Source organism: Dryas octopetala, chromosome 4, assembly GCF_963921425.1.
Source record: "Dryas octopetala chromosome 4, drDryOcto1.1, whole genome shotgun sequence".
NCBI lineage: Eukaryota > Viridiplantae > Streptophyta > Magnoliopsida > Rosales > Rosaceae > Dryas > Dryas octopetala.
Genome location: NC_141369.1, coordinates 15,861,152 through 15,875,650, shown reverse-complemented (window position 1 = coordinate 15,875,650; position 14,499 = coordinate 15,861,152). Strand labels below are relative to the sequence as shown.

General features: G+C 34.0%; 1 protein-coding gene across 3 annotated transcripts; it reads right to left on the bottom strand.

Moving 5' to 3' along the window:
* Positions 1-4,718: 4,718 nt before the first annotated feature.
* LOC147287310 (putative protein phosphatase 2C 6) lies at positions 4,719-14,134 on the bottom strand. Of its 3 annotated transcripts, none has more exons than XM_086242273.1 (4): positions 14,015-14,134; positions 9,090-9,374; positions 5,347-5,452; positions 4,719-5,206 (listed from the first exon to the last, which is right to left on the bottom strand). In XM_086242273.1, exons 2-4 carry the CDS (start codon positions 9,354-9,356, stop codon positions 4,866-4,868), a joined length of 714 nt encoding a protein of 237 aa, XP_086098399.1. In that variant the 5' UTR covers positions 9,357-9,374; positions 14,015-14,134; the 3' UTR covers positions 4,719-4,865. The 3 variants fall into 3 exon arrangements, with proteins under 3 accessions (XP_086098399.1, XP_086098400.1, XP_086098398.1); XM_086242274.1 differs by having other exon boundaries at positions 13,950-14,042; XM_086242272.1 differs by lacking the exon at positions 14,015-14,134 and adding an exon at positions 13,397-13,700.
* Positions 14,135-14,499: the final 365 nt, after the last annotated feature.

The following is a 14,499-nucleotide window of genomic DNA, read 5'->3' as shown; positions in this document are numbered from 1 at the left end:
GTATTACAACTCTCTCTCAAACTTTTTTTTGCACAATGTGCGGTCACATCTGCTCTTTTGTATGCTTTGTATGCTTTCTTAAAAGAGTTGAAAAGCTGAGGGGCTTGGGTGGGTGGAGTGGGATCAGAATAATGATTTTGTGTTGCTTTTTGCTGGCATAGTTTGTGATTCCTTTTCCAATCACTTTCTCCTATGTTGATAAGAATCCCACCATGGAAATGATCAATATATGCCTTCTCATGCAATATGAGATTTGGTTTTGATCAGATCCATAACAAAATTACATCAGCAAAATGACATGGTAAGTTGGTCTCTGCTACTTCAGTATAGGCTGTATAGCTAATTGGCTTTATTAGGAGATTAAAGGATATGATTCTACAGGAGAAAGTTTTAAGTTAAAAGAAAATAGAAGTTTTTTTATGAGTAGAGTTGTTCTGGCCTTCTAGGAGTTTGTGTTTTTTGTGCCACAATATTCTATTTACTATAAGAAAAGACAAGCCAGTTGATGTGGTGTTGGATGGCTCTTTTTCTAGAAGATGGAGCCATAGCAAATGGTAAAGAAGAATGCAAAAGTCCTTAAGTACTGGGGACAATGTTATGTTAGGTAGATTTAATCACAGCTTCTTTGTGAATATTAATCTTCAATGAACCTAATCACCTTCAGCATGGCTTCATAGATCATTCATTAGTTATTATGCACATTGAAGGTAATAAGGTGATTGTGCTCACTTTTGGTATGAAGTAGGTCATCACTTTTTAGTGAGTAAAATGAAAGCTGAACTTACACAACAGAATTCAGGTCTTCATCTATTGTAAAAGAAAAAAATTATAAGGTTGTTTGAAATAATTGGACAGTGTAAAAATAACAGTTTTATTTTTTGAACAAACATAAAGCTTTATGTCAACTAATGTTTAATGAAAAAAAGAAGAAGTAACAATTAGTAGATTCAATGACAAGAAAGGAGCATATGTGGGGGTGCAGTAATGCCACTGCCCTAAAGGCAATGGTTGGGGCTGCATGACACACCAATGAATTAGCTGCTACAGGGCATTCTTGAGAGATGTACCTTTTCAATTGCCTTTCTCAATAAGAATGCGCTCCTGGGAATAAACCCAATTTTGTGGGCATTGATGACCTTTCAACAGATATTCTCTTGCAGAATCAATTCTGCACATCATCATAAGAATCCATTATTTGGTAGACATTATTGCAAGTAGCAACCGCACTATAACGCTGCTGCTAATTTTGGTTTTTCTGCCTAATCCTAAAATCAAATAAACTGAATGAGACATGTCCTAGTTGCAAATTAACCTGAAAGAGAATCTTGGCCAAAAAAACCTGAAAGAGAAAGAACTTGGTAATCATACCAAATTAGATTTATTGATAGGCAGAATCATTAATGTAACCCTTTGAGACAAGGGGTTATGCTGAATAGTAGATGGCAGAACTTTAGTGTGCTAACAATTGTAATTAGTGATTAGTGGTCCAGCATGTCTAAGATGCAAATATGACATGCTATGTGGTAGAGTATTAGCCAACAGAGAAGCACAAATGGAACACCACATATAATATGACTAATTATTACATACATACACAAACTCCACATGTATCCAAGTTATAAATATGTGCAGTAGTTAGATCATAATAGTGAAAAATAGTTTGTTAAATATGAACATGATTCCAGAAAATATGTGATGAGAATTTCTTCATTTTCATCACCAAGGTCTTCAGTGGCCATTTTCATTATTGGAATGCCTTTTTGATCACATAGTATATAAGCCTATGAAACAGGAAAGGGAACTGGAAAGGCCAGTTTTAGATAATTATTGTAGAGAATAGAATTGCATTGTTGAATTACATTACAGACTCATGTTGAAGGTTTTTAGCTTCGTTTTAAATTTGGAAATTCCATTAATAAGTTTTGTTCTGCCAGTGCAAATACACAAGGGATACCATATCTCAAGGAGAATTGATTTTAAGGGGGAGCCTGTTTAAGTGAAACCCATATCCCAGCACCATGGTCCTTACAGTTTAAGGGGATCCTGTGCAAGTGAAACCTAGGTAAGCTATATAACCATACATCCCAGCGCCATGGTCCTTAAGAGGTTCCTGCTTTCTAAACCATGTTTTTGACCTCAACACCTTTCACACTCTGCAAATTTAAGCCCCTAGTAATTCCCCCTATAAATTAGTTAGGGGTGCAACTTGGGCCGGGTCAACTCGAGCCCACTTGAATTCAACTTGGTGTTTGAACTTGTGAGGTAGAGTTTGAAAAAGTCAAAACTCACCCGAATCCAACCTTAACCCGTATTTTTGGTTGGGCTTGAGTAAAGGTCATGCCCATCTGAACCCCCAAACTTGAATTCCAACCCAAATTCAGAACATGAATTGTATTAGTTTTATATAATAATCTATATATTAGTTTATATTTTAGTTTAAATTAGTAATATGATATCTAGTTTATATATTGATATTGAAGAGAACCTAGAGGAGGTCAAAATAAGTATTCTATTTTTTATATATTTTTGTGTGGAATAAACCCAAACTAGGCGCTTGACAACAATATGGTTGTGATGTTGTTACTGTTATTTTTTTTTCATGTTGAAGCCTTGAAGGTATTGCTGTGTTTTATTTGAACCCAATTGATATATGAAGTTTTGAGTGCTTGATTAATTGGTTACTTTTATCAAAACAAAGGTTTTACAGGTTGAGCCCAACTCGTGCATTGATTTCCCAGGTTGAGTACAACCCAAGGAAATTGGACAACTCGAACGAAGGAACCCACCTCGAACCCAATCCAAGTTAGTTTGGGTTTTGTTAGGTTCACTTATTTGCAACTCGCCTACACCCGAACACGGGCCGAAACTCGAACCCGAGCCTGAGCTCGAACTTGGATAATAAAGTATGGGTTAAGCTTGGGTTGACTTACCAACCCGCTCGAGTTGCACCCCTAAAATTAGTAAATTATAGGTCCTAGTAACCTTTTCTTAGCTAGAAATTGGCAAAACAAATTCTTCTCTTTTCTTTTTTTACCTGATTTCACAAAGAATTACTAATTTTCTCACAAATGCATTTCAAATTGCACCTGATATGATCATCTGCTCGGAAAAGATTTCTAAAAGTTCAAATAACATAATTAACATGCTTTATTAATACATACTAGTTCAAATTTTGAATTTTTAAAAGTTTTAAATACCATATACAGACCTGAAAATGGATTGGATTGTAATCGAATTAACCTAAATTCAAATCCGAATCCATTCATAATCGGATTCAAATCACATTCGGATTATCAGATTCAACATGTCAATCCATATCCGATTAGTATCGGATTTGATTTGATCCGATTTTAATTGGATTTATATAGAGACTTAAATATGATTAAAATTTTATTAGTATTAGGCTGAATGCCATTATTTTCTTGTATATGTATATATTTTTAATTTTGAACTTTAAACATATTGAGTGCTACTATTCTCACCCATATGTCCTATTTTCCCACTCACTACTTTATAAAAATATTATTCACTTGTTTAATTTTTGATAAATGACCTCTAAAGACTTATGTAAACAAAAAGATACTTTACTCACCTACTTCTCTACACCCACCTAAACTCATTTCATCTTCCATTCATATTGCATACTTTAATCTATAAGGAAAACCACTTTGGATTTATGAACAATAATTTATTTTTCTTTTTTTCTTCTACAGAGATCTATTCACAATCTGATTCTAAGATATTGTTTCAAATATATGATTTTGTCTCGATCATTCATATTCTCAAATCCCCCTTGTTATTTTAATTTTTTTGTTTGGTTTATTCTCTTATTCACAATCTCACCCTAACATAAAAAGTTCTTGAGCACATTACAAAGTTATAATTTATCGGTTGATTGAACCCTGCCCCCTCCTCTCTCGCTCTCTTCTTATTTGATCTAAGAGTATGTATGAGGTTGTATATGAGTTCAAAATTTGGTAGGTGAATAGAGTTTAGGGTTTATGGAAGAAAGAAAATATAGAGAAAGAAATTTGGTGGAAAGAGTATTTATTAGTAAGAATTTTTAGGGACATTAGGGGGTGGAAAAAGAGGATTATTATTTCTTAAAATTTTAAAGGGGTGTAATTATAGGGTGGGTGAAAAATAGGACATGGGGTGGGAATAGTAGCACTCCTTATGTAATTAAGTACAAAAGTGTATTTAAATATGTAAACAACCTCAAATTACTTTTACGCATACAATCTTTGTTAAAAATATAAAAAATAAATTAAATATTATATTAAATTAGATTGAATTAGCGTTAATCCACATTTGATTTGTTAAGCTAATGGGTTATTAGATTTGGATCGTAATTGAATCATCGGATTGAGATCACAAATCTATATCCCTTTAATTACTTCAAATCAAATTCGGATCCAAATCCGGTCCATTTTCATGCCTAACCATATATATGAAACATCCAGTTGAAGTACCCATAGATGGCTAGGCTAGTCTCTCACTATTTGCAACCCATTTAAACCCGAGCACGAGCACGAGCACGAGCACGAGCCCAAACTCAAGCCCAAACCCGAGCACGAGCCCGAACCCGAACCCAAATAATAGTGCATGGGTTGAGCACTTGAGCTTGGGTCTTAGCTAGAAATTGTAAAACAAATTCTTCTCTTTTCTTTTTTAACTTGGTTTCACAAAGCGGTACTGATTCTACCACAAATGCTTCATATGATAATATGTGGGGAAAATATTTCTAAAAGTTCAACTAGCATAGATGCTTTATTAATACATACTGGCTCGAACTTCGAACTTCTTAGTTTTAAAGTTCAAAAACTAAATATATAAAATGTCCAGTTGAATACCCTAGTCTCTCGCTATTTTGATCTAAAAGTATCCGCTGCTTTTGGTTGGCGCTTTCGCCTCAGCCTTTTGAGGTCCACAACAATAACTGAAACATTATCAGAACTAGTGTGGAGAGCATGTGTGACAACTTCTTGTGCAACATACTGTGCTGGGCAGCTTGAACCATAGGTTCCCATTGCAAACAGCCTACGTTGCTCCTTCAGCATCCGGCAGGCCAACCCCATCACCTCCTCATTAGACATTACATCCCACAAGCCATCACTCGCCAGAATCAAACATTCATCTTCTTCGGTCCGGGTGAAGAAAGTAACTTCTGGCTCTGAAATAATCCACTGTTTCAGATCTTGATCACCTGAATCAAAGACGTATATATAAGTATGCATATTATTTAGGATATTTAGGATCAAATGAGTTTGTTGCTTATTTTGATAAAATAAACAGTAAATAGTAAAAGGAGGAATTTATTGGTTCGCAATAGGGGCAGAGGAAAACCTATGGCTCTTGTCATAGAAAGAATCCCCTCCACCCTGGGGCATCCCAAGTACAGAATTCTGGCACCTCCCCGAATGACTCTTGCTTCTTCATCCTCTCTGTCAAGCTGCAAGAGTAGACAGTGGCAAGTCTATTCATATAGTGCGCAACTAAGTAGAAATTCTACCCAATAAATGTAGTATGCATAAATATTTTTGACATGTCTACGAACCCTAGGTAAAACTCCCCACAACAATACCTTGCAGGATTCCACATCATAAAAAATATATACAATTATATATTCATATGCTTGCATGTGTGCTCATTGAATCAAGCCCAAGAGCAGTAATGGGGAAAGTGGCAAGATGACAGCAGGATAATTTATTAGCAACTACAAAGTGCAATAATATTAAACTCCAGACCACATATACACATTTGAAGTAAAAAAGTAAACTTAATAGAAAAACCAGATTAAAGAAAGATAATTCCCAGACATTGACACTTTGCAGTCTTTTACTGCTTCAAACTTTGATTCCCACTTTCCTTGCTCCCAATCACAAACAATGGCAATCACAAGAACAAGGTTGTCCACAAACATCCCATTTTCTTCCCCTCCTTAAAAAAAGGTGGGGGTGGTGAAGAAAGAAGATGAAAGCATGCTTTAAGTACCACATCACACAAGGCAGGGGTGGAGCTAAGAATTTAGATTTGAAGGGCCAAAATATAAAGCACAAGTATAAGGTATTCAAAGCAAAATTAACACAAGGAAAAATAGAAGCAACATTATTTAACCTCAACAAGAGTTTTAAGGTACCTTTTTTCTTTTAAAAACCCATATCACTTTGTCATTTGCAAACCAAATAAAAATCTTATAGAACATGTCATATTTCATAAAATTATAAAATTCACATACTATCCAAAAATTAACAACCTACAAAACATGTTGTAGCTAAACAAAAAAATAAATAAAAACTACAAATTACATTAAAATAATTGTGGAACAATTTAAAAACAAATTTTTCATGCAATAAAAAGGAAACAAAGAAGAAGATAAAAGTTCACTTTAACATATTTAAATTAAGCAGTTATTAGTCAAACTTTTTAACTAATTTACCTAATTATTCTTTATTTTTGGTAAATATATTGGGTTACTAGTACATTTACTAGTAAGAATTGGTTTACTATATATATAACTTAACTATTCCAATTTTTAGTAAAGCAATGATGTACCGGAAAAAAAAAACACAAGCACAAGGAAATTGGGCTAAAGACCGAGAGAGAGCCGCACACAGCCAAGAGTCAACAAAGAAAGGCCAAATAGTCTAACTCTGCATTTTTTGCAGGGGCCAAAAGTGTTTATGCTTTTGATATTGCAAGATTGTAACTTAATATTAGAGGGTTTGCTTGAAGTATTTTGGGGGGGCAGGGGCATGGCCACTGTTGGTCTCAACGTGGCTCCGCCCCTGACACAAGGTATCACAAATTCACAAAAGTTAACTCCCACAAGACCCAGGCCAAATTTTTTCCCCTACCAGGGTCGATCAGAATTGTCACTCACAGATCAAAGCTTCTGAGGACCAAACAAAAGCAAATGTAATAACTGCCATTAGAAACATCTATACATAGTCCAATTTGTCTAAGGATTTGACATAACGAAATTAGAATCTACCAGATATCAACATAACCATATTCTTTCATGTCCATACCTACATGCATATTCAAAGTTTTCATGCAATAAAATTGACACTGAGCAGTGCTTGAGATGTAATTACATAAACAATTTAATGCACATGAAAGTATTCAGCCATTAAACAAAAGCATGTATTAATCAAATGCTAATGGTAGGTACAGGCCCGGCCCTGGGCAGGTGCAACAGGTGCAATTGGACAGGGCCCCCCAAAATAAAGGGCCCCAACCTTGGTTCATGTATGTAGTTTCAAAGCTATCTTCTATTCATATAACATCAACACCACTTTAACTTAAACTGTGGCTAGTTGAGTTTTATCGAATTGGACTCCTCTTGGTGGGTTGGTCACGTGGGTATTTACTTTTTGTATTTGGCTCTTGTATTAATATATATATATATATATATTTTTTTTTTTTGGTTTGTCTTCAAATTTTCAGCCCAAAATCATGAAGTCCACTATAATACATTTTTATTTATTATAACACTATAATACCATCAATAATCAGATACATAGACATTCTCTTCTTATATATATATATATATATATATTTCTATCATAGTCAGATTAAAAAGTATTACTAATATGCACTAATTTAATATAATTTGTTTCTTTTATAAATATTTTTTAATGTAGATTTTCGAAAAGGGCCCACACTTTTAGTTTAGCACAACACAAAATTCAGGGCCGGCCCGGGGTAGGTATAGTTAATATAAAATTATACTTTAAAAAAACAAAATATAACTCAATATTTTTTTGCAGGGGCCAATAGTGTTTATGCTTTTGATATTGCAAGATCGTAACTTAATATTAGAGGGTTTGCTTGAAGTAGTGGGGGGGGTGACTCCAGCCCTGACACAAGGTATCACGAATTCACAAAAGCTAACTCCCACAAGGCCACACGACCAAGGTCAAAAAATTTCCCCTACCAGGATCAATTAGAATTGTCACTCACAGATCAAAGCTTCTAAGGACCATACAAAAGCAAATGTAATAACTGCCATTTGAAACATCTATACATAGTCCAATTTGTCTAAGGATTTGACATAACGAAACTAGAATCTACCAGATATCAACATAACCATATTCTTTCATGTCCATAATGTTCTACATGCATATTCAACGTTTTCATGCAATAAAATTGACAATGAGCAGTGCTTGAGATGTAATTACATAACAATTTAATGCACATGAACTTCATATGAAAATCTTCAGCCATTAAACAAAAGCATGTATTACATATGCTAATGATAGGTACAGGCCCAGCCCTGGGCATGTGCAACCGGTGCACTTGGACAGGGCCCCCCATAATAAAGAACCCCCAACCTTGGTTCATGTATGTAATTTCAAAGCTATCTGCTATTCATATAACATCAACACCACTTTAACTTAAACTGTGGTTAGTTGAGTTTTATCAAATTGGGCTTCTCTTGGTGGGTTGGTCATGTGGGTATTTACTTTTTGTATTTGGCACTTGTATTAATATATTTTTCTTGTTTTTTTTTTTATTTTTTTTTTATTTTTATTTTTTTTATATTTTTATTGTCTTCAAATTTTCAGCCCAAAATCATCAAGTCCACTATAATACATTTTTATTTATTATAACACTATAATACCATTGATAATCAGATACATAGGCATTCTCTTCTTATATATATATATATATGTATATATTTCTATCATAGTCAGATTAAAAAGTATTAGTAATACGCATTAAATTTTAATATAATTTGTTTTTTTAAATATTTTTTAATGTAGATTTTGAAAAGGGCCCACACTTTTAGTTGAGCACAACACATATTTCAGGGCCGGCCCTGGGTAGGTATAGTTAATATAAAATTATTCTAAAAAAAACAAAATATAAGCTTAAAGATTGAGTGAGTAAAAGAATGAATAATTACATAAAAAGCAAACATGCAAAGTTTAGACCCAAAAAAAAAAAAACATGCAAAGTTTTGACCCAAAAAAAAGAGAAGAAAACATGCAAAGAATAACCTATGAGTACCATTGAGCTTTAGACCGTATCCATATCAATCTATAGCCAAAGGAAAGAAAGAGATTAGAAATTTATGGACAGACCTTGTGGTCGGATGTCAAAGGGATTGCTTGACCCCCACGACAAAGCACAGCCCTAGAATCACCGCAATTGGCGACAATGATCTGGCAGGCTGACAGAATCACCACCAAAGCTGTTGATCCAACTGTGTATGGTGCTAATGCCCTGTCTTTAAAAGCATCATCTGCTCTGTTGAAAGCCCTGGAAAGGACAATCTCCCACTTGCTACTCCAGTTTTCTTCACTAACTTCTCTATCCCACTCCTCTGCTAATAGTTTATGGAGCCTCATTGAACAATAATGACTCACCTGAAAATCATCATCCAAATGATGAGAAAAATTTACATGAGTTGAATTTGCATTGCATCTGTGGCCAATGGTAAAGCATGTCTACTACACAGGATAAATCTAGCAATCTATGTTTAACGTGTATTACACACTCCATTATGAACTTGCCTGATAAATATTCCTAGACACAGACAAAAGAGTCAACCATCATTTCCATCTAGAATGTATCGAAGTTCCATTACTTTTCTCTGTTGATTTACATAAATACAAACTTTGAACAAAGGTTTGTATGATTAATACAATGGATTCAATAGCACACACACAAACATCTTTGTACTTCTGTCAAAATTTTAAGAATCTATACCTTATAATTGTGTCATGATGATACGACAGTCATGTTTAGCTTCACACATACTGGGTAGATGAATGAAATGCTGATTGACAAATGTAATATAGAAAATGCAGAAACACATATGAGTATAATCTAAAACCTAAAATAGTTAGAACCATGAAATGCTTAAAAGTTTCTGCCCAACCAAATACAAATTGCTCTAAATTCAATGTGTGAGAAAGTGCAGGAGAAAAGATTTATTCCATGTGTTGGCACCTGAATTATGAAAAAGTACATGATTTGATTCTTTCTTGGCTGGAGCATTCATACAACTGCTTTGATGCAGTTCTACATTCCTCTCTTGGTCCATATATTCATTATCTTATACTAATAGGAAGAATGGAAAAGACATCCTAAAAACGTAGATCCTCAAAAGAGAAATCATATTCCAATTGACTAGATGATGAAGTGAAAGAAACAAAATACCAGTATAGTAAGAGTATGACTAAACAAATATGAAAAGGAGTTCTAAGGCCTTTATGAACCAGAATCCAGTTTCATGATATTAGCATTTGGTTGTTGGGGTTACCAATATTTTCTCCCAACCCCATGTAGACTACAAATACGGCAAAGCCTTTATTAATTACACTAAGATTACATCATGTCCGAATATATGAAACATCAACATGGATATAGGATACAGATTGAGAAGATATGGAAGGGCTACTCAATCAATACATAAATAAATAAAGTTCTAAACATACATATGCATTGTTTTGTAATACTTTATATATATATATATATATCCTGCATTTGTAATTAATCTATAGCATTATATAAAGAGAAAAGTTGGGTTCTTGATTCACACTTTCCCTATGTACTCAATATTTATGTCCTACGCTTTTATTAAAAATTTCTTCAGACTCAAATTTTACTGGGTGAAACTACCAATAACTATTTTAGAGTTCCGTATAGTTACAACTATCCATATTTAAAAAAAAAAAACAAAAAAAACAAAGCAAAACACTGATATATGGAAACAAAGGAAAAGCCACCCACAACTGGTTTACAATTCTGTCGGTTAGAATTACCTATATTTAAAATAAAATAAGAAAAAAAAGAGAGATAGAAATAGCAATCTCAAATGCACGTACACACATGGAAGAGTTCTAGTATAATGACATAAGAATTAATAACTCTATCATTTGCCATACCATATATAAAAAAATTATAAACCAATCCTATGTTATAAATTCTCCTACGAAAAGAAAGAGAGAAAATTTACAAATTCAATCACATTCCTGTGTCAAAGATGAGCCCTAACTAGTATTGGATTTCCAAATTAACGAATTTGATCTATAATTCTTGACATGTATATGAAGGTGGGTGTGTATCCAAGAGAATCTTAGAAGCATCAGTATCTAAAAGAAATACATACAAATATTTCTCACTTATAGAAGTATACATACAAATATGACCCACTTACGCACTTGTAGATGTATGCATATATGCACGGCCCACTTATAGAAGTATACATACAAATACAGCCCACTTATAGAAGTATTCATTCTATGAAAACTCTAGAATGGGCCGAAAATGCTAAAAAGAAGCAATAGCAACTTGGTCATTAAGTAAGTTGGTTTTCTGCAAGAAATTCGACGAGCTGGAAGAAGGCTTGGCCTATACATTAATCACTTATTAGAGAATAAGGTGGAACTAGTATGTTCAGTTAGGAATTTCCAATAGCATAGTCACTAAATATAAAACACAACAGAAAAGATCCTCTTATCAACTATATTTAAAATAAAATAAGGAAAAAAAGGTGGAAAATAGAAATCTTGCAAGCACGTTTGTATGCTCATGGGAGAGTGCTAGTATAATGACATAAACATTCACAACTCTAGCATTAGTCATACCATATATAAACCAATCCTATGTTATAAATTCAACCACTGTTCTTTTCAACAATAGAATTGATTGCAATATACATTTGAGATGTGTCAAAGACGCACCCTATATAATAAGTATTGCAGAAGTTTACATATTTATAATTTATTCTATGATTATTGACATGCCTAAGAAGACGGATATATATCCGAGAGAATCTGAAAAGTATCGGCATTTAATGGCTAGCCCACTTATAGAAGTATCCATACAAATACGGCCCATTCATAGAAGTATTCATTCTACAAAGAGTCTAGAATGAGCTGAATACGCCCAAAAAAAGTAACGACAACTCCGTCTTTAAGTAAGTTGGTTTTCCACTGTCTTTCCTTTCTGCAAGGATTAGTGGATTTGACTAGCTGGAAGTAGAATGCTTGCCCTATAATAACTCGCTTCTCCGAAAATTATGTGGAACAAGTATGATCCTTTAGGGGTGTCCAAATGAATGGTCACTAAACACAAATAGAAAAGATCCTCTACTGACAACATATGGCCAATTGTTATCTCGTCTTCCCAACCCACCCCCCCCCCCAAAAAAAAAAAGGGGTCGAACTACAATTGCACAAATTAAGTAAATGGGGGAATGATAGTGTTTAGAGAGATCTTAGCGGGCTTGTCCTTCTAGAAAATCATTTGGATTTATAAATTTCTGTCAAGATCTTTGCTTTAAAGACATGAATGAGATTGCGGTAAAGGTTTGGACCATTTTCGGTAAGAAGGACAACTTTTAATTGGACATAATTAATTTATCCTAGACCTTAGAGATTCTACGACCTATTGAATTGAAACTGAATTCCATTAGAGGCATGAGAATTCTTTTCTTCTTACTTGAATCCCTTAAACCTGTGAGTTAACCCTTTCCTCTTTTAGTGTCTGAATCATGCTTTAAAAATCAAAATTTTGTCCTTATATGTACTGCTCTCCATTTCCCCGGCATTAATCTACTTTAAAACTTTCCTTCCTTTCTACACTACATGTCTTCTCTCCATCTAGACTGAAATCAAATTGGACACCACTAGTCATCGCAAAGTAACATATATATATTTTCTCAACCAATAATTCAATTGCAACAGATGAATCAATACAATGTTATTCAGTATCATGATACAAGGAGTATTATGAAACTGTGACTGCTCCAACATGTTAAGCAATTTTTAATCTGATACATCACTTAAACATATCTACTAAGTTAGTTTAATTTTGTAAAATTATGGAGCAATAAAGACTTCTAGGCTTATTATAACTTAATAAAAAAATTAAGATGGCACAGGCAAAAACAAAGATGCACATTAAAATATACAGCAATATGAACTGTCAAGAGAAATTACCTACGATCTCTGGTAAAAACACTTTTAACATTATTCAATATGGAATTTTCAACTGCATAAAAAAAAAAAAAAAAAAAAAAAAAAAAAAAAAAAGGGGAAACATACATAATTGGCATTGAGAGGAGAGCATAACGCCTTCAATGACCAATTAGCTCATCAGGCTCCTTTTGAATTGTGACAGTCAAAAGGAAACAACAACATATAGAGTACCTGATCATTAAATTCAAGAATCCTAACTGAAAGCCCATTCATGTTTATAGTATAATGAGACTAATGTTGGAAACTGTTTCATAGCCCACATGACATTATTCATGGATTACCACTTTCCCATTAATTAATACAATATTCCCTGAATGCCAACAATATAAAGTTCCCTTTATAGAATGTACAACTCATCCTCAAGACTACATCCATCATCCCAAAATGTTTTCTAATCCAACCTTAAACATTTCCTTTAGAATGAATCCCGGTGTTGCAAAACGACCTTCAATCAGATTGTAGAAATGTGTGGATGAACAAAAATCCTTGCATGGAGCAGGCACAAACACTCATATAGTGAGTTGTCCTTCATGCCCAAAGTCTCCTCCGAAAGGCTATCACCACCAATGACTATTGTATACCAGAATGCACTAGCAATCACTTGGAACAAGTGAAATTCTTTTTCAAGTTGTGGGTGCAAATTAGTTTGTAAAGATGGTAATTTGGTCAACCAACAAGGCAAGGAAGAGGCAACAACAGTTCTAGAATGTAAAACCACCATGCATCAAAGGGTATCAAATAATCACACATTTATAGCTGGTACTACCATCACACAAAACAAACAATAAATATCCAATGAGACAGCATGGAAACATGAACCACACAAAACAATAATTCAGTCATACTTGAATACATTAATTTGAAGCAAGATAGAAAAAGGGTAATGAAAACAAGATGGGTGTGCTCAAATGCAAGTTAAAGCATGGAAAAGGTAAACAATTCACATGGAATTACCTCAGTTGTTTTTTTGTTTTTTAATTCTTTAGCTTGTTAGGTGGAGAAGTGAAAGAGCTGTGTACCTTTTGTTTTTGGGGTTTTTTCAAAGTTGATCGGCCAACTTTGTTTTAGCCTCAACATCTCGATCACCCAACAGATAGAGCGAGAAAGAGATTGTAGGAAAACCAAAGTGACTGAAGAAGATACGAAAGAAACTAAAAGAGTTTCGGCTCTGTTTCTCTTATTTCTACTGGGTGGTTTGCCGGTCAAACGACATCGCTTTCCGTAAAAAAAAAAAAAAAAAAAATTGTGAGCTGCACGAATCAAGCCCACTAATAACTGTGTAATTGGGCTAAGATGGGTGGCCTGAGATTTTGTAGCCCAATGGTGCCCATTTATAGCTCTGCCACTGTCCAAATCCTTAATCCCGATTCTTCCTTTATTATTATTATTTTTTTAAGTTCGGTAGTGTTTTTTGTCGTTAGATTTGCCTCAGTATGAGAAATGTGAGCATACATAAACATAATAAAGGTAAATTATTAGATTGCAAGGTTTCAATAAGTGTTTT

Coding starts and splice junctions, on each gene's coding strand:
- LOC147287310 (XM_086242272.1), bottom strand. Junction 5,453..9,089: donor CTTTGACATCCGACCACAAG/GTCTGTCCATAA, acceptor CTACTCTTGCAG/CTTGACAGAGAGGATGAAGA. Junction 5,207..5,346: donor TTCTATGACAAGAGCCATAG/GTTTTCCTCTGC, acceptor TCTTTGATTCAG/GTGATCAAGATCTGAAACAG.